Below are 20,181 nucleotides of genomic sequence, written 5' to 3'. Positions count from 1 at the left end.
CCAGAGACTCAGACGTCTGCAGGCAAACAGACCAGCCGAGTGATCTGCAGAGAGAGAGGGAGAGGGAGGGAGGGGGAGGGAGAGAGAGGGATAGATGGGGAGGGAAAGAAAGATGTGTGGGAGAGAGATGGGAAGAGAAAGGAGAGAGAGAGAAAGAAAGATGAGGAGAGAGAGAAGAGAGTGTGGCCCTGGGTTTTCTGGGCTTGGTAGACGCACAGCACTGTGACTGCTGCAGTGGGTCCACATCTGGGAGCAGCCATGACGGAGCGGCTGTAGCCCTGGTCAACCTCCCAGCCTCTCCCAGAGACCCTGGCTGCTGCAGCCTCCCTCAGACCCTGGCTGCTGCAGCCTCTCTCAGAGCCTGGCAGGGACACTCTGGTCAGACTAGGGATGACCAGAGAGGGTCTGCACCCAGAGGGGACGGTGTGCACAAAGTAGCTTAGCTTAGCTTAGCTTCACTGTAATATGTCAAGTAAGGTTATGAATGTGTGCTACAAATAGCTAGTAAATGACTAACCAAAATGCATGGGTTTTATATGACAGGAATGTTGGGAGGTTGTTCTCATCAGTCATATGTTACAGTGTGTTATTATACTTCCTGGTAGGTCTAACTGGTGAAGTGTTGAATTATGGGTATTAACAGTGCAGTGTCTGGCTGGGGTGTTGAAACCGAGTGTGGTATATCAACAACGGGGGGGAAGGGGGGAGGAGAGTGTGACCACAGGGGTGTTGAGATTGGGCCTTGTTAAAAGTGGGTCAGGCCTCGACAGGAAGTGACCCGGTCCTTAAGCAGAGACACAGGAAGCTGGAGGGTTAGTCAGAAACTGGGGGTGGGAAAACCCCCTCTGGCTACCTTTTCCTGTTGTTGTGCGTGTCGTGTAACCCCTGGTCGTGTCGAGCAGCGACCCGAGGGTCGCCGTTTTGGGTTTTGGGGGGAAGCCAGGATTCCTGCTTGGAGGGTCTTGTTTTCCTAATCCTGAGACACGTTTGAAAGCAACGCTCAGGAAATCATTTTTGCCCACTGTAACATTCCTGTCCGCGGGGATATCTGTATGCTGAGGTGGTTCTGGAACAGGAAATATTTTCGCACCAGAGAATGTTAACGCCTGGAGATTTTTTTTAATTTTTTTTTATTGATGAACTTAAATTCTCACATGGTATTTGTATCTTTGCCCCCCCCTTTCCACCCCCTTCCCTCCCCCAGGTCTGTTCCTGATCCTGGGCCTGATGCTGTACCCCGCGGGCTGGGGTTCAGACAAGGTGCAGCTGTACTGCGGGGCGGACGCCGGTCCCTACCAGGCCGGACTGTGCTCCATGGGCTGGGCCTTCTACACGGCCATGGGCGGCACCGTGCTCACCTTCGTGTGCGCCGTGTTCTCCGCCCAGGCCGAGATCGCCACGTCCAGCGACAAGGTGCAGGAGGAGATCGAGGAGGGCAAGAGCCTCATCTGCCTTCTCTGAGAGTCGCGGGAGAAAGATCAGGCTTCCCCTCCTTCTCCTTCTCCTCCTCCCCCCTCCCCCCGCCTCGGGGGGCCAAGCTGTCAGTCCGAGAGAGAGAGCCCGTCGCGATGTTTACCACTAAGACTGACTCTCTTCGATTTTGTGTGTTGTGTCGATGTGGGAGAGAATTCTACAGTGCCAAGCTCTTTCCAATGTGTGTACTTCCTCCTCCTGCCACTAGAGGTGCTGTACGTCTGTCTCGTGTGTTGGTCGTTATGTGTTTTTTTTTCATTGTGGGTGCAAGAGTTCCAGATTTCCTGTAGCTGTGTGTTGTGTAAATAAGTGTGTGTATATACTGTACATAGGAATGATCGGAGGAGAATGGCCTTTGTGCCGGTGCCGCTGATGTCACTCTTGCCTTGAAATACTGGTCTTTTGTAGTTCTCATCTGACCAGTAAACCTGGAGCTAGTCTAGTGTTCATAAGCCAGGTTATGTGAGTAACTTAAGGGAACCACTACTCAGTCTAAATAAACTACTCACAGAAAAGGCCTTAGTTTTGCATGGATCTCAAAGCTTACAGAATGTACTGTCATTAAAATGACCAATTGTTGTGTTCTTGGACCCTTGAAATGTATGGGTGGGATGTTTTTTCCGGCGATGCTTCTCAAAAACCTGCATAGGAGCAAACCGAGAACTAGGGTGTGTGTGTGTGTGTGTGTGTGTGTGTGTGTGTGTGTGTGAGAGACTGCTTGCCTCCATGTTTGCGAATTCTGAGATGACCTCCCGTCGACCCCAACCCACGCTCTCTTGAACGATGGTGCTGGCCTGGTCTCTCTCGGGTCCTCCTTTAATAGGCATCCCAAACTCTGTGGACTAGGACTACGAGCTTGGAAGTGGCTGAAGGCTACATACAAATGAAGTATTATAATTATTGTGTGAGCCTAGTTTCAGGGAGGTGCCTTAATGCCAACCACAGAACTGGAGTTTGTTGAGTCATCTCAATGTCCCAATGTCTCTCTGCCAAATCAATAAAGATAATGAACACGAGTGCAGCATGGTCCGGTCTGAGTTTGTATCCAACCAAGCCCCCTCTGTGGCTATCAGCGTGCTTGGTGGGGGAGGGGAGGACGGGTGGAGGGAGGGTGGAGGAGGGAGGGAGGGCCGTGGTGAGAGGCTGAGAGCCTGGTTAGAGTCTGAGTGTGTGGGGGTGGCTGTGTTTCCAGGCTGTGTGATCAGTTTTTCCACTGATCCAGAACTAAAGACAGTATCACGCTGCTTTCAGATGCGTCAGGGAGACTTCAGGACCAGCCGTCCGCTCCCCCACTCTCATCTCCAAGCCCTCTGTGTCGACTTCCACACACGGCCTCGCTCCTCACCCTCCTGGACACCCCTCCCCCCGCTCCTCACCCTCCTCAACACCCCTCCCCTCGCTCCTCAACACCCCTCCCCTCGCTCCTCAACACCCCTCCCCTCGCTCCTCAACACCCCTCCCCTCGCTCCTCACCCTCCTGCGTGGACCACGTGTGTGGACCCTCCGAGAGGAAGTGCATCACACAAGGGAGATTGTGTGTGTGTGTTTCCTACATGCGTTCGTCCTCCTGTGTATGTGTGTGTGTTTGTCCACAACTCCCTCAACGTAGTCTGACCGCAGTGAAAACCTCCGGCCTCCTGCACGGCCCCCTCTCCGCACCCCCCCCCCCCCCCTCCCAGAACATTCTCCCTCCTTTTCTTTTGTTCTCCCCCCCCTTCTTTCTCTCTCTCTCTCCTTTCTCTTCCCATCTCTCTCCTATCCCCACATCTTTCCCTCTCTCTCTCCCTCCTTCCCTCTCTCCCCACATCTTTCTTTCTCTCCTCATCTCTCCCCCTCTCTCCCTACTTCCCTCCCCCTCTCTCCCCCCCTCTCTCTCTCTCACACACTAACTAACTAAACACAACACTTGATGACTTCCAGATTGGACAGTGTTTTGTGGTCATGTGGCAGATCTCACAGTTCCTTCAGTGAAGGCCGGAGGGCAGGCGGATGAGTAGTTACACCGAGAGCTTCTCAACAAGTGTACGCACAGTGTACTCAACCCGTACAGTCAGAGAGAGAGAGAGAGAGAGAGAGAGAGAGAGAGAGAGAGAGAGACATTGAAAGATGGTGAATGCTCCTACGATGTGACTGTGTGTATGTGGTGGACTAGGCCCTATGGGAGGAAAGCTTATGACAGGAATGTGTTGGGGTGACTGTTCCTCTCCTTATTACAGTAACCCGCAATGACTCGAACAAGGTGACCTCTGAACCCGATGCGCTGCTGACACATTCACAAAAGATCCTGTCACTTAAATTGGGCCTTTGGCAAGATGAGGACAGAAGAGAAAGTGAGGGATCCATTAACAAAAACATCACCCAGCCTTATTTCTTCTTCTTCAACCATCCTCCACACCCCTCCTGTGGCTTTGCCTGTTGCCTATCCACATCCTGGTTTCCAGTGATGCTTTGACAGTGACTTCCTGGGTGGGCCTGGTCGTTCCCTGTTCAGTTCTAGCTGGGACCGTGTGACATCTTGATGCGCTGGAGCTCTTGGGGTCTTGTTGCTGCGCCGTCTCTGGCCTTCGTCAAGATCGACACGAGCTGGTGGCCGCGTGCTAAACTCCACGCAAGCTCACTGTCACACCGCGCTGTCATCGTTTGTGCTCCGTTTCAAACGGATAGCCTAAATGAAGTTCATCTGGAATCCATGAGACACCAACTGCATATAAACACTTACCGGTCCTCTTTCATTGAGCTCCCAACGGTAAGCCTACCGTCTATGAGAAGGGCTTGTTTGCGTTACGAGAAAGACAAATATTTGTTTTTAATAAGAGGAAGGCAGTCTGCTGTTTTTGTTTGGTCATCGTTTAAGATGCTGCATCAGTGTAGAATTGCACACTGCTGTAGAAGTCAACACCCACAGTCAATGATCTTGCTAGTTTTAACAAAGCAACCGCCAGTCAGTGAGCTTGTTTGAGGTTTGTTGGTTGGTGCCGACCTCCTGTGGGCTTCAGGTGGTACTGCAGCCTACTCTGGGAACTAGGGCTGTGCGATACTGCAACATAAATACAGGGTCAGTATTGCCAATACCAATACAAATACTTTTTACTTAGAAAAGCATCTTATCTACTTTCGTGTAGGGGAAAGCAATGCCTCATAATTTATTAAATGAATGCATCATCAATATGCTAATTTGAATTTTCATGATCATTGAAAATGTTGTGATTAGTTGATCTTGATTATGATCATAATAAAACGGGACAGGATAATATTTTTTGTCATTAATACTGTTAGTATAGTGTGCTGCTGGATCATGTTACTGCACGTGCACGCCGGTGTTGTGCCAAGGCACGTATCCCCGCCAGGATTTGCATCCCCTGGCCGCGGGAGCACGCGTGCACTCAGAGAAGCAGAGTAAGTTTGAAAGTATAATGTGAGACTTCTGTCTCCCCTTCGTTTGGTTGCGATATCAAGACGAAATCCTTCACTCTTTGATTCGCGCGCGCTCCCGCGAGGGTGTGCCAATCCAGAGAGTACAACTCACAGCATAGCGAGCTTGAGCAAAGTGAGGAGTGGTGTTTGCACAACCACTATAAGGGAGTTGTGTACTGAATGTAGAGAAGACAAATTGAAACTTAATTATCGATTTAATCACGCGAGTATCGATCAATACTGATACCAACGTTGGTATCGATATACTTTAGATCGATCCGCTCAACCCTACTGGGACGTACCGTTAAACAGTCGGCACTAAAGATACTGCAACGCTTTCAAAAGAAACTGTACTTCAGAATTTATTAAGTGTTAATACAATAAATATACAAAACCCCAAACTACTTAACATGCGACTAGAGGCGAAACAAGAGTGCATCAGTACAGTACAATGAAATTCAGCAGTCCAATAATCGATTTTTACAAAATATACAAACATCACTTCGTCACTTTTCAGATGATTTCATTAGCTGTGTTCGTCTTCATGCAGCGCCGGCGGCGCCGACAGCTGCCTGCAGCCGGCTGACTTGAAACTGAGAATGCCATTGGCTGCTTCAAGTCAGCCGGGCTGCAGGCGATGCCGGCGCTGCATGAAGTCGAACGCACCTATTGTCAAGAGATGCCAGGCCAGTATCATTGTCATTCTCAGTGTTTATAATACATACAAATGGCTCATGGATTTAAAAAGTACAACTTAAAGCCACAGTCCACCTTCAAAAAGCACTCCTTTCACATGTTATTGTGATCTTCATTCTTTCTCTCATTTCACACCATGTTTATCTAATTTAAATTGAACATTCAGGATGTGTCACTCATTTCAATTCGGATTTGAAAAAGGAAGAACAACCTCATATATCCCACACACACACACACACACACACACACACACACACACACACACACACACACACACACACACACACACACACACACACACACACACACACACACACACACACACACACACACACACACACACACACACACACACACACACACACACACACACACACACACACACACACACACACACACACACACACACACACACACACACACACACACACACACACACACACACACACACACACACACACACACACTCCCATTCCCATTCCGAAATGCACAAATGACAGAGAGAGGACTCTACTTAACTTGAAGTAGGCCTAGGCTAGTATTGGTCTAATATGAACTGAGCATTATATGAAAAGGAGGGCACTTCGCAGTAGCCTACTGGAGTCCTGGTCAGAGGGCTTACTGGGAGAGGGATCACTGTCCTGCTGTGAACACACTTTAGGTCTAAACACTTCCCACTATTCTCAAGTGCACACACACATCCACGTATGAAGAGGCAAGAGACACACACACACAAATAATGTGTGTGCCAAACTCATAAGGATGAATATAAAAGACAAGCTCATTGTTTAAAACAATCTTCAGATAAATACAGCACATGAGGTCACTGACAGCATAGGATACTTGATTACATGACAACAACAGTTTAATGCACAACAACCTAACAACTCCCTGTCAATTTCCCAGACAGATAGAGCTGACCTAACTGTGTGAGGGAGCTATGTGCTGTGTTGATCTAGCTTGCCATGAATAGCATCCTGAGTAAGACTGAGGTACGTCTCCTGCTCAAGGAAGGGAAAGGCAGGAAACGGCTAGCACGATAGCATAGCTAGCATGCAGCGACGGCTAGCATGTTAGCTTAGCTAGCACGCAGAGATGTCTAGCACGTTAGCTTAGCTAGCATACAGAGAGGGCTAGCATGTTATCTTAGCAAGCATGCAGGCTAGAGGAGGCCCACTTCCTCGAGTAACGAAACAGTCCAACTTGTTCAAAACCATGATCCATGACATGGGCCGAGAAAGCGTCAAAGAGCTTCAGAGAAACATTGACTCTTACTGTCTAACCATTCAATTACTATGAAGACTGATCAAATAATACTATCACAAGGCCATGCTTTAGTACTTAGACAATCTTATAATGTAAGGTGCTTTTGTTTTCCGTTTTTGTGAAGATCCTATCTTCACACGCACGAAGCAACATAAAGGCATGGGAGACTGTCCTGTTGAATCACTCCCTGCTGACACACAGTGTTAGTAGTAAGGGTGCAAGGTCTGTACAGTATATCGATAGACTAAGGTTGAGGTGCAACTTGGCATTATCAGTCTCTTTGTATGTAACTGTTTAGTGTCATCCATAACAAGACTTAAAGCAACAATCATCTACTTGAGAAATTTAAGAAATTGGGCACTGTCAAACACACAATGCTTCCCTCAGATATGACTATGTAAGTGTGAGGATCTCAGAATAGTGTCCTGAAATGCACAGCATTCATTGTAGTCACTAGCATAGATATATGTAAACACTAGATGTCTTGTCCGCGTTGCCGGACAATGGAGTCGAAAGTCCGCACATGGCGGCCATCTTGCTACAGTCAACTCGCTCACCCATAACATTGTGTAGATGCTACATGTACTTTTTAAATGACCATAACTTGCTCAATTGTCAACCGATTTTGAAACGGTTTGGTTCGTTATCGACGTCAGAGATGTCGGTATGCCACTGCATACTTATGAATAATTATGTTATTTTTTTTTAAATAGAATAGAAGTATGCAGTGGCATACCGACATCTCTGACGTCGATAACGAACCAAATCGTTTCAAAATCGGTTGAAAATTGAGCAAGTTATGGTCAGTTAAAAAGTACTTGTAGATTCAACACAATGTTATGGGTGAGCGAGTTGACTGTAGCAAGATGGCCGCCATGTGCGGACGTTCTAGACTCCGCCATAAGTCATCTAGTGTTTATATATATATCTATGGTCACAAGCTCCTCCCTCCACCAGGGGGCAACCTTCTAGAAGTCAGACTTGATCAGAGGCCATGTTTCTCTCCCATGCTCCTTTAGAAGCTTCTGGATCAAAATAACAGTTAATCTGAATTAGCATAACAAATAACATACTTAAATGCCAACATCTAAACGTGTTGATGGTGTGTGGAAGTTTATGGACATCTACTTCAAACAAAGCTTATTTTTTTTTATCATTAGATTAGCAAACAAGGGATGGTTGATGACAGTTAAGAACCTGAAAAAAACTACAAAAAGAAGAAGATTGAACTGAAGAATTGGACTTGGTACATATGCTTTGTAGTATGTCTATCTCTCTGTCTCCGACAGGCCTCGAGGCCAACATTCACAGAGACATAATGTGCACATTGACACACAACACACACACACAGACACACACACACAAACACACACACACAGAACACAAGATGAGGGGGATCACACTGGAGTGCATTGGGCGACCAAGGTAGCAGAGCTCAGGACCCTGTGTGAATAAACCTCCTCTCCTCTGGAAGAGATCCTCCACTCCCACGCATGATGTGGAAGGCAGGCGTCAGCTTGCCTGCCCCCAGCCTCTCTGATGCCTCAGGGAGACCAGGGAGCACCTCTGGAGTATTCATACAGGGCCGGGGCCCTCGGGAAAGCAGAGCGTTGCCATGGAGCGTCGCCATGGCGAGTTGCCATGGTGAGTACATCTAGGAGGACGAGGAAGAGGGGAGCGTGGATTGGAGGGCGGCGGGAGGAGGAGGGTGGGGCCATGTGACCATTCTGGACCAATCAGATCGGTTCCTTGAAGGAGCTGCGGGCGGCGGTGGAGGCCGCGGTTTGCGGCGGCCGTCTGGACGGTCTTGTTGGCCATGACGCCCGTGGCAAACTCCTGCTGGGCTTCTCAAAGCTGGCGTCCGTGGTACGGTACAAGCCATGGACCTGGAGAGGAGGGAGGGGGACAGAGAGGGAGGACAGAGGGAGAGAGAGGGAGACAGACGGAGAGAGAGAGACGGGGAGAGAGAGAGAGAGAGAGAGAGAGGGAGACAGAGAGAGAGAGAGAGAGAGAGAGAGAGAGAGAGAGAGAGTGAGAGAGAGAGAGAGAGAGAGAGAGAGAGAGAGAGAGAGAGACGAGAGAGAGAGAGAGAGAGAGAGAGAGAGAGAGAGGAGACAAGAGAGAAGAGAGAGAGAGAGAGAGAGAGAGAGAGTGAGGGAGACAGAGAGAGAGAGAGAGAGAGAGAGAGAGAGAGAGAGAGAGAGAGAGAGAGAGAGAGAGAGAGAGAGAGAAGAGAGAGAGAGGGAGAGAGAGGGAGACAGACGGAGAGAGAGAGACGAGAGAGAGAGAGGGAGACAGAGAGAGAGAGAGAGAGAGAGAGAGAGAGAGAGAGAGAGAGAGAGAGAGAGAGGAGACAGAGAGAGAGAGAGAGAGAGAGAGAGAGAGGAGAGGGACAAGGACATTCTTTATTGGTTAGTACATAAGTAAAGTGTGACAGGGAAGCAGCAAAGGGTGTATCCCCCGGCTGTACCTTTTTGAACATGATGATGGACATGACCGCCAGGGCTGTGAAGAGCGCAAGCGATGAGGATCATGATGATGCCCACGGGGACACTCGTGTTCAGGCCAGTCAGAGCCGAGATTCCAGCCACTGAGGAGCCAATCGGAGCGCAGCACGAGACACATCGCACGCGAAGGAGCCAATCGGAGGGCAGCACGAGACACATCACACACGAAGGAGCACACAGTAAGCGAAAGTTAAAACCGACACCTGTACAGTGCATGTGTATATCTCATATATGTATAGCGTGTCACTTCCTGTGTCTCGCCCCACAGCTTCCTGTTCGTACCTGGCACCCCAGCCTGTGAGGCCGATGGCCTGCAGCACGTGAACCCCGAACTGACAGATGTAGACGAAGAAGAAGACAAAGAACCTGAACGAGCTGTCTCCCCTGGAGAGAGAGAAAGGGGGGAGGGAGAGAGAGAAAAATTATTAAAGTATGTCTGTATGTTTGAGCGTGTGCAGGTGTGTGTGTGTGTGTGAGAGCGTTTACCTGAAGGCTCCGTACAGAGGTCTGTACCAGCAAACGAACGAGCAGGGCGTGAAGATCATGAACCACAGCATGGCCAGGCCAAAGTCCACTCCTCGCGACGAGTCCACGCAAAACCAGGCCAGGCAGCCAATCATGTTAGCCAACAGCGTCCCCGTGTGGACTGGAGGGGAACAGACAGCACTGGTGTAAGACGGGCTCACTGCTAGCTTCAGAACATGGAAATGAACAGGTATACGGAGGATAGGTTAGTGATAAGGTTGCTGAGGAACACACCCGTGTCCAGTGTCTTGCCAAGACAGACTAATGAAGTCCAGGTTGGATGAAGACGAAGAGCAAAGACTGAATAATTCAACACTCAGAGCCGGGAGCTGAGAGCAGAAGGGGACAAATAGCCACACGCGCCTCAATAATTCACAATCACCGGTCTACTTTGGGGTTCTGATAGAGAGATGTGGCCTACAGGCTGTCGAGCGAGGAGGGCTGCAGAGCCAAACATTCTGCACCACACCGTGGAATCTGACACACCTCCAACACTTCCCACACCGAAGGGCGAGAGGGCTGGAGGAGGGGAGAAGGCAGAGAGAGTTGAGGCTGCCTTTCAGGAACCTTCCTCGGCGTCCACCGGATTGAAATTAAACTCTGTTCGGAAGCTAACACTCATCTCACGAGGCTTGCGTGTCTGTCCTCGAAGGGTGCCGATCCCCTAACGTCACCCCGTACAGAACAGCAGTGGCCAGGCATCGAGGAGAGAAGGTGAGGGTGCATTTATCGAGTATTGCGACACAGACTTCCCCTTCTGGAAGTCTGTGGCGCGTGACCAAACCCCAGAGGCCGTCAGCTGACCCAGTCAGCTGACCCAATCAGCTGACCCAATCAGCTGACCCAATCAGCTGACCCAATCACACAACCAGGCCCCACAGGAGCCGTCACCATCTGGTCATGTGCCCGTGGAATTCCTCTGACCCCCCTCCCTCTCAAAAAAAAAAAGAAAAATGGCTCTTTCCCTTCATTGTGTCCCCAGGCCAGATCAGTATGAATCACATTAGTGACAGACTGCAGACCGGTTAGGGATGAAGCCTTGAGACGGCGGGCAGCATATTAGTTCTAGTCTGAGTTCTCTTGGCACCAGTTAGGCTTAGGAGAGAGTACCAGTTAGAGTAGAGGACATGAGTTAGAGGAGGGAACAGAGAGAGCTCTGCTCTCAGCAGGAGCAGAGGGAGAGAGGGACTGACTCATGACGCGGCTTGTAAATGCAGTTCCCTGACTTCGACCAGCGAAAATGCTTTCGAACTTTGGGACTAGAACTGTCGATCTGCACTATTCGTTCATCGCTTTGGATACAAACGTCTTGCTAAACAAAATAAAATGTCAAGTGTTATGTAAATGCATGTTCGGCTCTGATACCAGCCTGAAGACGGCGGAGTCAGGTGGCTGAGCGGTTAGGGAGTCAGACTCGTAATCTGAAGGTTACCGGTTCGATTACCGGCTGTGCAAAATGATGTTGTGTCCTTGGGCAAGGCACTTCAACCTACTTGCCTCGGGGGGAATGTCCCTGTACTTACTGTAAGTCGCTCTGGATAAAAGCGTCTGCTAAATGACTAAATGAAGACGACCATGTCACTCACACATCCAGAGGTAGTACATGATCTTAACAGTCTTCTGGAACTCCACAGGGATGTCCACTGTGATGTCATGGTAGAAGCAGGGGCCCATCGGAAACTTCTCTGGGAGCGGAGGCCAATTGTTTTTCCTGCCTTCAAAAACAAAAAAACAAAAATCAACAACAACCTTTTTACATAAATCTACGGACTGTAGATACATAATACAGTTACCTGATGAATTTGGACGTGTTTGTGAGTGAATGCGACGTGAGCTTATGGTACTGTCGTGTGTGTGTGTTGAATGTGACGGGAGGAGGGAGGGATGCTGGTCGAGGTGTTGGTGCAGGGCCCGTACCTCCTGAGGCGCTGAGAGACTGCATCTCTCTCTCCCGTCGGTCCAGCTCTGCCGCCTTTTTCTCCAGCTCATCCTGCCTCCTCATCAGCTCTGCGGTCGCTCGGCCCTGCTCCTGCACACGCACACATTTACATTTAGTCATTTAGCAGACGCTCTTATCCAGAGCGACTTACAGTAAGTACAGGGACATTCCCCCCGAGGCAAGTAGGGTGAAGTGCCTTGCCCAAGGACACAACGTCATTTGGCACAGCCGGGAATCGAACTGGTAACCTTCAGATTACTAGCCCGACTCCCTAACCGCTCAGCCACCTGACTCCCTACACACACACACGACACACAAGAGTGAGGTTGGAAAGCTAATATTCAACTCTGTTCAGTCACAGCGTGGGTGTAATTTTTTCCCTCAACAGCGCTCCCACCCTCCTCCACCACCTCCACCCTCCCCCACCACCTCCCCTCTGCTGCCTGTATGAGTCAGGCTCCCTCGGTCTCTTCCTGCGTGAGAGTAATTAACACTCCCATTCTCGCTTAGGAAATGGCTAATTGCCTTCTGAACCTGTCGTGCAGCCGGGAGGAACTTCGTGCTGTGGACCGCAGCGATTTCACCAGGATTCAGCAGGACCACGCTTCACACACACACACACACACACACACAAACATACACACACACACACATCATGCTTCCACATGGTCTACCTGCCCTGGGCTGGAACACCGCAGCAGTGAGTCAGACCGCTGGTTTGATTAGAGTACCTAGCCCGCTGTATTCGTCGAACCCCACAAGAGCATGATACCGAGAACACAGGCATGAAACACTGTTTCTATGGCAATATCTTCCATGGAGACCGTGTAGAGTCTAGGCTGCAGATTCAGAGACTCTCTGTCTCACATAAAGAGACAGAAGATCTGACGTCATGAACCACAGGGGGGAGAGAGTGAGACTGGGAGTGTGTGTATACTATGTCTTCTGTGGTTTGGAGAGAGAGGGAACTGGTTACAGTATAGAGGTGGGTAGGGTCAGTGTATCAGTCTGCAGCAGGGTGATTAAGTATGCGACAGGGGGGCCTGGGTCTGGGGGGGTCCGGGAAGTTGGGCAGGGTATCAGGGGTACCTGGGTGTGGGGGGTCTGGGCAGGGTGTCAGGGGTACTTGGGTCTGGGGGGGTCTGGGCAGGGTTACCTGGGTCTAGGCAGGGGGGCAGGGGTACCTGGGTCTGGGCGGTCTGGGCGTAGGCTGGAGGCTCCTCGGTGGGCTTCATGATGGCTGGCTGGGTGTTGCTGCTGGGAACTGGTTTGGGAGCCAGACCAGCCGGTCCCTGGGGAGAAAACACAGATGTTTCAGTGTCACAGACGCACCGTGGAATCCTCGCTGTTGAACTGAACCCCCCCCAAAAAAACTCCACCCTCAACAACACACACAAAACCTTCACCTGATACACACACACACACACACACACACACACACACACAACCTAATTTCCTGAGATACCCTGACGGACAGGGTTAACTGGTATAAGGAGACAGAGAGAGAGAAGGCTAGCATTACAGGGTTCTCACCGGTTTGCCATCTGTGAAGGGGTTGTACTCCTCCAATCCCGGAGGAGCGTTCTGTGTTACTTGTGTCACCGATGGATCCTGTGGGGGACAAAATGTCACACAGAAATAACCCATCTCGCTTAAAATGATTCTCCCTGGCTGTAAGGCCAGGCAGCACTTTTTATCCTGAGCTCAAGCCTATAATTGAATACTGGCAAAGAGGGGATGATTCCAATAATTCTCACCAGAGGCTCCCTATAAATAGCCAGGCAGATGACTGAAAAACAGTGAATAACAACCAGTGCAACGACAGAAATTTAAAAAAAATGTGCTTTATGTGCTGTTGGCATGCTGTTCTAATGCCGTACATTTTGAAACACTAGTCTTCTTTTACTGTATCCTACCATTTTACTAACACATTACATTTACATTTTGTCATTTAGCAGACGCTCTTTTCCAGAGCGACTTACAGTGAGTACAGGGACATTCCCCCCGAGGCAAGTAGGGTGAAGTGCCTTGCCCAAGGACACAACATCATTTTTCCCGACGGGGAATCGAACCGGCAACCTTCAGATTACTAGCCCGCTTCCCTAACCGCTCAGCCACCTGACTCCTACTACTATCTGTTGAATCACACTCAGGGGGTGTAGCCTAGTCTGTGTCTTGATCTTGTTTTGAAAGGTAACAAGCCTCATTTAACACACAAGTCGTTTTCTTACCATGAGATGTTTCCAATCATGCAGTCATTCAGATGTTACACTTGTGTCATTCAGGCTGTAGCCCAGGTTTCCAGCAATAATATCCCAGAACAGTCCCAATGTAGTCCAGTCAAGTCCTAGTCCAGTCTGACTGCTGACAGTCTGAAGGCTACTAGCCTATCTACAACAGTGAGAGCCAGGCTACTAGCCAACTTGTTTCGAAGCAACTCACATGAATATTTCAGGTTATATCTTGATAAATCTTTAATACAGCTCTATTATGCACACCCACGGACACACATTGTTTCAAACTACAGGACAGAACTTTGGACAGCAAGGAGACTAACCTTAGCAGGACTTTATCCATCTCTTATTTAGATTAGATGTCAAGGACAACAAAAAGTTCCTTCTTTTAGTCTATGCTGCTAACACACGAGGAAACAAATCTAGGCCATGGTAAATAGCTTAAAGGCCAATTACATATTAATGGTGGCACAGCAAACCCTATTCTCAATACTAGGACACTGCACTGCAATGCTACATCAACAATGTAAAATAGCCTGACATTTGGTTAATGATCGACAAACTGGGAGAGTAGCCAATTAGGACGAGGGCCCAGGCACCACCTGTCGCTATGACAGCACCATATGATTCCATCAACTATTGAGGAGGGCCTGGAGGAACGCGGGTGCTCGATGCCTTGGGCTTAGCAGGGTGGCTAAAATCATGCTAACTGAACAAATAACACAACAAGCCCCTTGCTGAAGCAGTCTAGGACTTTTTAGCGTAACACTGACCCGCAGAGATGGATTACCACAACCCGAGTAAGGAGAACACGTCAGGTCTGATCGAGTGTGTCGGCCCATTCTTCACAATTACCAAGATGGCAACACAGTCTATTCCACCTCAGAGATATATCTGCACACGTGTTAGAAGTACAGTATTGCTAGGCTAATCCCAATGTACAGTTTGACAAAAGGGCTCCATGAATAATTTACTCATTGCTGCGCAGTGACACACACACTACACCACCGCGCTGGTGTTGAGTTACATACATTCCCATGGAACACTGACTACTGTGGGAATGTAGGATAGTTTTACGTTTTTTACACACACAAACTGATCAATACTAGCCTTAGGAGACAAGGGTGGGGACTACGGTAGAACAGCAGCACTGCAGGCATCCAATGTATTTGTTACCTAGTAGTAATACAGTGGAGGATAGCGCTGGAGAATAGAATTTATCCGTCTCCACAAGCAACTCATAATACGACCGACAATATGAAAGTGTGTGTGTGTGAGTTGGCAAGGAGCAAGTCTAAAACAAAAAACAACTACAAATACCACAACAACGTGAGTCTAAATGGGAGAGTCGTGGATCAAATGAATGCTTTCTCCTAATTGATACGCAGAAAGTAGATCTACGGAAACTCTACAGGTTTTCATAGCTAGGTATTATTTTTTATCATCATGAGGATAATGCCATTTGTAATCTGCCCAGGCCTTAAAATGATGACAGCATTCATTCCAATCCTCCAGGACATATTAAATGCATTGACCAGAAAGTCATGTTAACAGCAAGTTAGTATACAAGTATATCAATTTAAAATAATTCTTATTTACTATTTCTACACCATAGTTTTCCATGTATCACTGCAGTTGAATTTACAGACCTGCATTGTAGCTATCGGTGTAGTAAAAGCAATATAGATGCTTCCTGCGATAGGGCAAACAGTCACTCCTTACCAACAAAAGAGGGCGGAAAAAGCTGAAGGAGTGACGCTAGACTGGGAATAACACCAGTGAAATATTTTCTTGCTAGATATTTTGCTATGCTGTAACTGAGAACAACCGAGATTAAGTGTTTATAAATGTTTACATTTCAGGTTCACCCATCAGAGACTGCACCAACCTGTCAACTTTTAAATCATTAGTCAAAACGCACCTTTTTAGATCTGCTTTTAACGTGTAATCAATGCTGTTATTTGATATGATGTCCTTGTTCTATGTTTATTTTAACCATGTACCATTTTAACCATGTACCATTTTAACCATGTACATTATTATCTCACGAGTGAAAGAAGACGAAATGACCCTTGCTAGGTCCACTGATGTGATCACAGCTGAGAAAGTAATGCAGTTAGGCTAGCTACAGCTAGCGCGTAGATCAACCTGGCGAACTCGGAGACATTCAACTGTATCGACTGAGTGACAAGACTGTAAAACAATGACATGCCACGTTTACAACAACTATACATTTTAATTTACCTGAAAAGGATTGCTGATCTCCGGGTCAGCGAAAGGGTTGCTATCAAAATCAGACATATTTGTAGTTGGAGGATCTCCAGTATTTTGAATCCGACGTAGACGGAGGGGCAGCACTTGAGAAGTACTATGCAACTTGCTAGAAGCCTCGGCAAGATGGCAGGGTTGAGTAGGACTGAATTCACTCAGTTCATTGTAAAGCTTGGCTGCCCCCTAGCTCGATGATGTAGTCATCTAGGTAAAGGTGGAAGCAATTTAGCTGCGATTCAAAAAACTAAGCAATATACAGTCAACAAATCAGAATGTAAAAATTAAAAAAAGAATTCATGCACATTTTTCGACTTTTCGACTTTGGTTAAGCGTTGAGTATTTTGACAATTTGATTAATTAACAAGGCATTACTATTACATGACTATTTATTTTTATATTGTTAATGTTAAATAACATTATCATTATTGTTATTATTAATATTCGCAGACGTTTAAATAAGTAGGCCCAAGTGTGTCACGAACATCACCAAGGCCAACATGAATTCATTCAGCAGTACTGTTTAAGAAATTAGAACTCGTAGAATATATAGCTAGTTAAAATACAGATTTACAATCACGGTGAACATGTTCTATTATTTCTAGTTCTATACTCGTGTCTCTGTCATGTGACATGAAGTTGTCCAACTCATACTTCCGGTACTGCGTGGAAAAACGTTCCAAATCCCTTCTATGAACCGATTCATTTCATTCAGTTCTCGTTAAAGATTTAGTCTAAGAACTTAGTGAATCATTTCTCTCCTAGAAAACATAATGTGTGGAAAGGAATTTGGTCCATTCGGTTCATTATAATGATTTGAACACATTCAAATCACTTGCCAAGTATGCCAATAACGCATCATCAGTCACAGGGGGTGAAAAGTTACCCATACCGAACACAAAGTTTTATTTTGCTTCTACCTTTGCTTTGTTGTTTTTTTAAATTCAGTTGACAGCAACCCCGACTTGAAGACTGATAACATAATTCCATACGGTTTAATTTCTGTACATTCTAACACTTCAAATGTTGAGCATGTCGACGAATAACTTGTCGTATAACGACCAAGGAGGAGCGGAGGCTGGCGTGGAAGCGGGGATGGACACATCATCTTCTACACCTGGAGCTGGATTTGGACTTTTCAGTTCCGACTTCAAAAAGTAAACACATTCATTGTTAATTGCAGCCTAGTGGCTTAATTGTGGACGGTGTGTATGATACGCAGCTAGCCAGTTCCATCTATGCTAATAGCTAACTAGCTAACTTCAGCCTTCCAATCCAGCGCTGTTCTATCCATAATAATGTATTTTTGTAGCGAGCTATAAGGGGTCTCTGTGTAGTGCTTAGCTATACCGATTGTTATGGTTTAGTGCACATTTCATGAAAATTAGTAGGAAATCTGGTGATGGTGGAATATTGCTGGTGGTGCAATGTAATCTAAATTGGTTATACCACTAGAGGGCGCTCAATCCCTAATTGAACCAGTCTCATGAGAAAGTAACCGTCGTTTCCCGACGGTATCTTGTTTGTGTACCATCAGTTTACAGGGACTTTATCATTATAGGGAATCGACTCTTCACCCCAAACGCGAGGCCTCACTCGAAGTGCTTAAGGACACACATTTGAGGATCCATGCATATGGCTAGCTACGGGTTTATTCCGTTGCCTCGGTTTTATCACAGTCTTTTTGTAGTACACATGTATAACACACGTACCGAAGTGAACAACACACACATTGTCGACGCTGGAGTAGTTATACCACATCTGGTACAGCCTATGCGGTTTAGGCCTAAATAGGTCTGTCTGAGCTCTCTCACATGACCGTTCTGGGGGTAAAGCTATGTCTGACAGACTCTACGGCTCTTGGACAGGCTGGAGGACTAGGAAGTGAAATACCAGAGCATGAATGATACTTCTGTTCTGTGTCCACACTATGATGAACAATACCATTGCTTTTAACTATGATTTATCAGGGACAAACCCTAACCCAGTGATTGAATTGTTGGCACACAATAGCTGTGAATCCAACATGATTAGCTGCAGCTCAACAGAGCAAAGTGTGGAAAAGAGTTAGGTGTATTCGTTCACCTGTCTGGTCCTTTCTCACTGACTTGTAGAGGTAGACGTCACTGAGTTCATTTGCTTGCAGTGACAGTCTCTCAACACCAGGTGGCAGGCTTGTGTTGCTGTTTCTATGCACAATTCATGGCAACGCGGATGGAACCTTTCCAAATGTTATCTTACGTAGGGCATTTTATGGTTACCTATCAGCTGAATGTTTTGCCTTGTGACAAAGCATGGTGGTTGGCAGTTTCTATTCATAAAAACAAACCTATCAGCACATTTAACGAATGTTTCTTGGGATCGGGGTTTACACAGAGAAGGAGTATGGGCCATGTTTGCCTATTGGGATTGCGTGAGTGTGTTGGTTGAACCTAAGAGGGAAGTAGATAAAGAACTAGGCTGATGTCGTTACTCGAATACGACGATCCAAATATAGCTGACTTCCTGTTGCTTCAGGCTACAGTGGGAGCAGCGAGGTAGCAGAACTGCAGCAGGTAATGTCCTTTGCCGAGTGGTGTCATGGCGGGGCGGCTGGTTTCGCTGGGTCTTATCGCCCCGGGAGGCCTGGCGTGGCGGCGTTCCCGGAGGCGGGCTTCTGGGCTCCAGCATTGTCCTGCGGGGGTGATGAAAACTACTCTCTGTTTACCCTGGTGCTGATAAGGCCCTCCCGTCTCCCCTCGCGCTGGAGGGAAGTGGCTAGTGACACACACACACACACACACACACATTTAGAGACACGTACACACTCAGACCTGCTTTCGCAGCCAAAGGCAGCAGTAGCAGGGGATTTCATCCTGCCTGGATGCCACAGAGAGAAGCTGTTGGCGAATTCTGAGAGAGAAGGGGTTTAGAGAAGCCGAGAGAGAAGCGAGTTTGCGGACTGTCCAGGACCGCAGCTCCTAAGCGCGAGGAGCGACAACGCCAGCCAGGGTTTGACCGAAGCAGAACGTGAGGAGTAAGTGCTTAACCAGGCACCGCGTGGAATCTGGAGCAGCGCCTTCCCCCATTGGTCAGGAGAGAGAGGAGCCATGTGACTCCTGTCATCTGAGAGACGCGGAGGACTTGGAGAGGAAAGGAGCTGTGTGGTAGAAGGGGAGAGAGAGAAGCTGAGAGGAAGACGGCTTTTTCTGTGTGCGGGGCTTTATGGACGTAGTGGTGGAGATGAAAACACATGACCTCATCTGACCTCACCCTTTCGTCGGTCTGTAGAGGGTGAAGGAAGAGCAGCTGAATACAAGACAACCACGGCAACACCGAGGATAGAAGATATCTCCTGATCTTCAGTTGACGCCGCAAATGGACGTGTGAACTGCCTTTCCCCTGGCTTGTGGAGACAGACTGGTTTGCTCAGAAGCTATTAGCCCAGGTGTTCTAGACCAGATGTTCTAGGCTAGGCATTCTAGCCTAGGTGTTCTAGACCAGATGTTCTAGGCTAGGCATTCTAGCCCAGGTGTTCTAGCCCAGGTGTTCTAGGCTAGGCATTCTAGCCCAGGTGTTCTAGGCTAGGCATTCTAGCCCAGGTGTTCTAGGTTCGGCATTCCAGCCTAGGCGTACTAGCCCCCCCCAGGCGTTCTAGAACTCGGAGTTGGATTTTGGGAGCGAGGGGAGAAGAAGCGAGAGATGGACGGGGGGTTCTCCACGCTGCGCTCCGAGGCGGCGGGGGCGGTCAGGACGGCCCTGGTGTCGGCAGAGCACCTGCAGCTCACCCTGACGACCGGCCTGAGCCAGGAGGAGCAGGGCCTCACGCACGCCGCCACCAACGGTGGCCCAGAGGACGCGCAGACCAGCGGGTACTGAA

General features: G+C 48.2%; 3 protein-coding genes across 5 annotated transcripts in view; 2 read left to right on the top strand and 1 right to left on the bottom strand.

Moving 5' to 3' along the window:
* The window catches only part of lhfpl2a (LHFPL tetraspan subfamily member 2a), a 32,071-nt gene extending 29,582 nt beyond the window's left edge, over positions 1–2,489 (top strand). For all 3 annotated transcript variants that reach the window (XM_067258309.1, XM_067258310.1, XM_067258312.1), the window contains one exon: positions 1,205–2,489. In XM_067258309.1, coding sequence (XP_067114410.1) covers positions 1,205–1,461 — 257 coding nt within the window. In that variant the 3' untranslated portion in view covers positions 1,462–2,489. The remainder of the gene's footprint in view (positions 1–1,204) is intronic.
* A 5,961-nt stretch (positions 2,490–8,450) lies between these two features.
* Positions 8,451–16,430, bottom strand: LOC136964375 (secretory carrier-associated membrane protein 1-like). The gene is given in 13 exon segments (XM_067258478.1): positions 8,451–8,630; positions 8,632–8,693; positions 8,696–8,735; positions 9,320–9,367; positions 9,369–9,431; positions 9,433–9,439; positions 9,639–9,740; positions 9,843–10,002; positions 11,468–11,596; positions 11,799–11,910; positions 13,005–13,112; positions 13,354–13,431; positions 16,299–16,430. Coding segments are annotated over 13 exon segments (1,011 nt in total). The 5' UTR covers positions 16,356–16,430; the 3' UTR covers positions 8,451–8,585.
* A 768-nt stretch (positions 16,431–17,198) lies between these two features.
* The window catches only part of ap3b1a (adaptor related protein complex 3 subunit beta 1a), a 42,718-nt gene continuing 39,735 nt past the window's right edge, over positions 17,199–20,181 (top strand). Inside the window, exon 1 of the mRNA XM_067258377.1 lies at positions 17,199–17,479. Coding sequence (XP_067114478.1) covers positions 17,346–17,479 — 134 coding nt within the window. The 5' untranslated portion in view covers positions 17,199–17,345. The remainder of the gene's footprint in view (positions 17,480–20,181) is intronic.

Source organism: Osmerus mordax, chromosome 20 (assembly GCF_038355195.1).
Source record: "Osmerus mordax isolate fOsmMor3 chromosome 20, fOsmMor3.pri, whole genome shotgun sequence".
In the NCBI taxonomy this organism is placed as follows: Eukaryota; Metazoa; Chordata; class Actinopteri; order Osmeriformes; family Osmeridae; genus Osmerus; species Osmerus mordax.
This window is presented reverse-complemented; position numbering and strand designations above follow the sequence as displayed.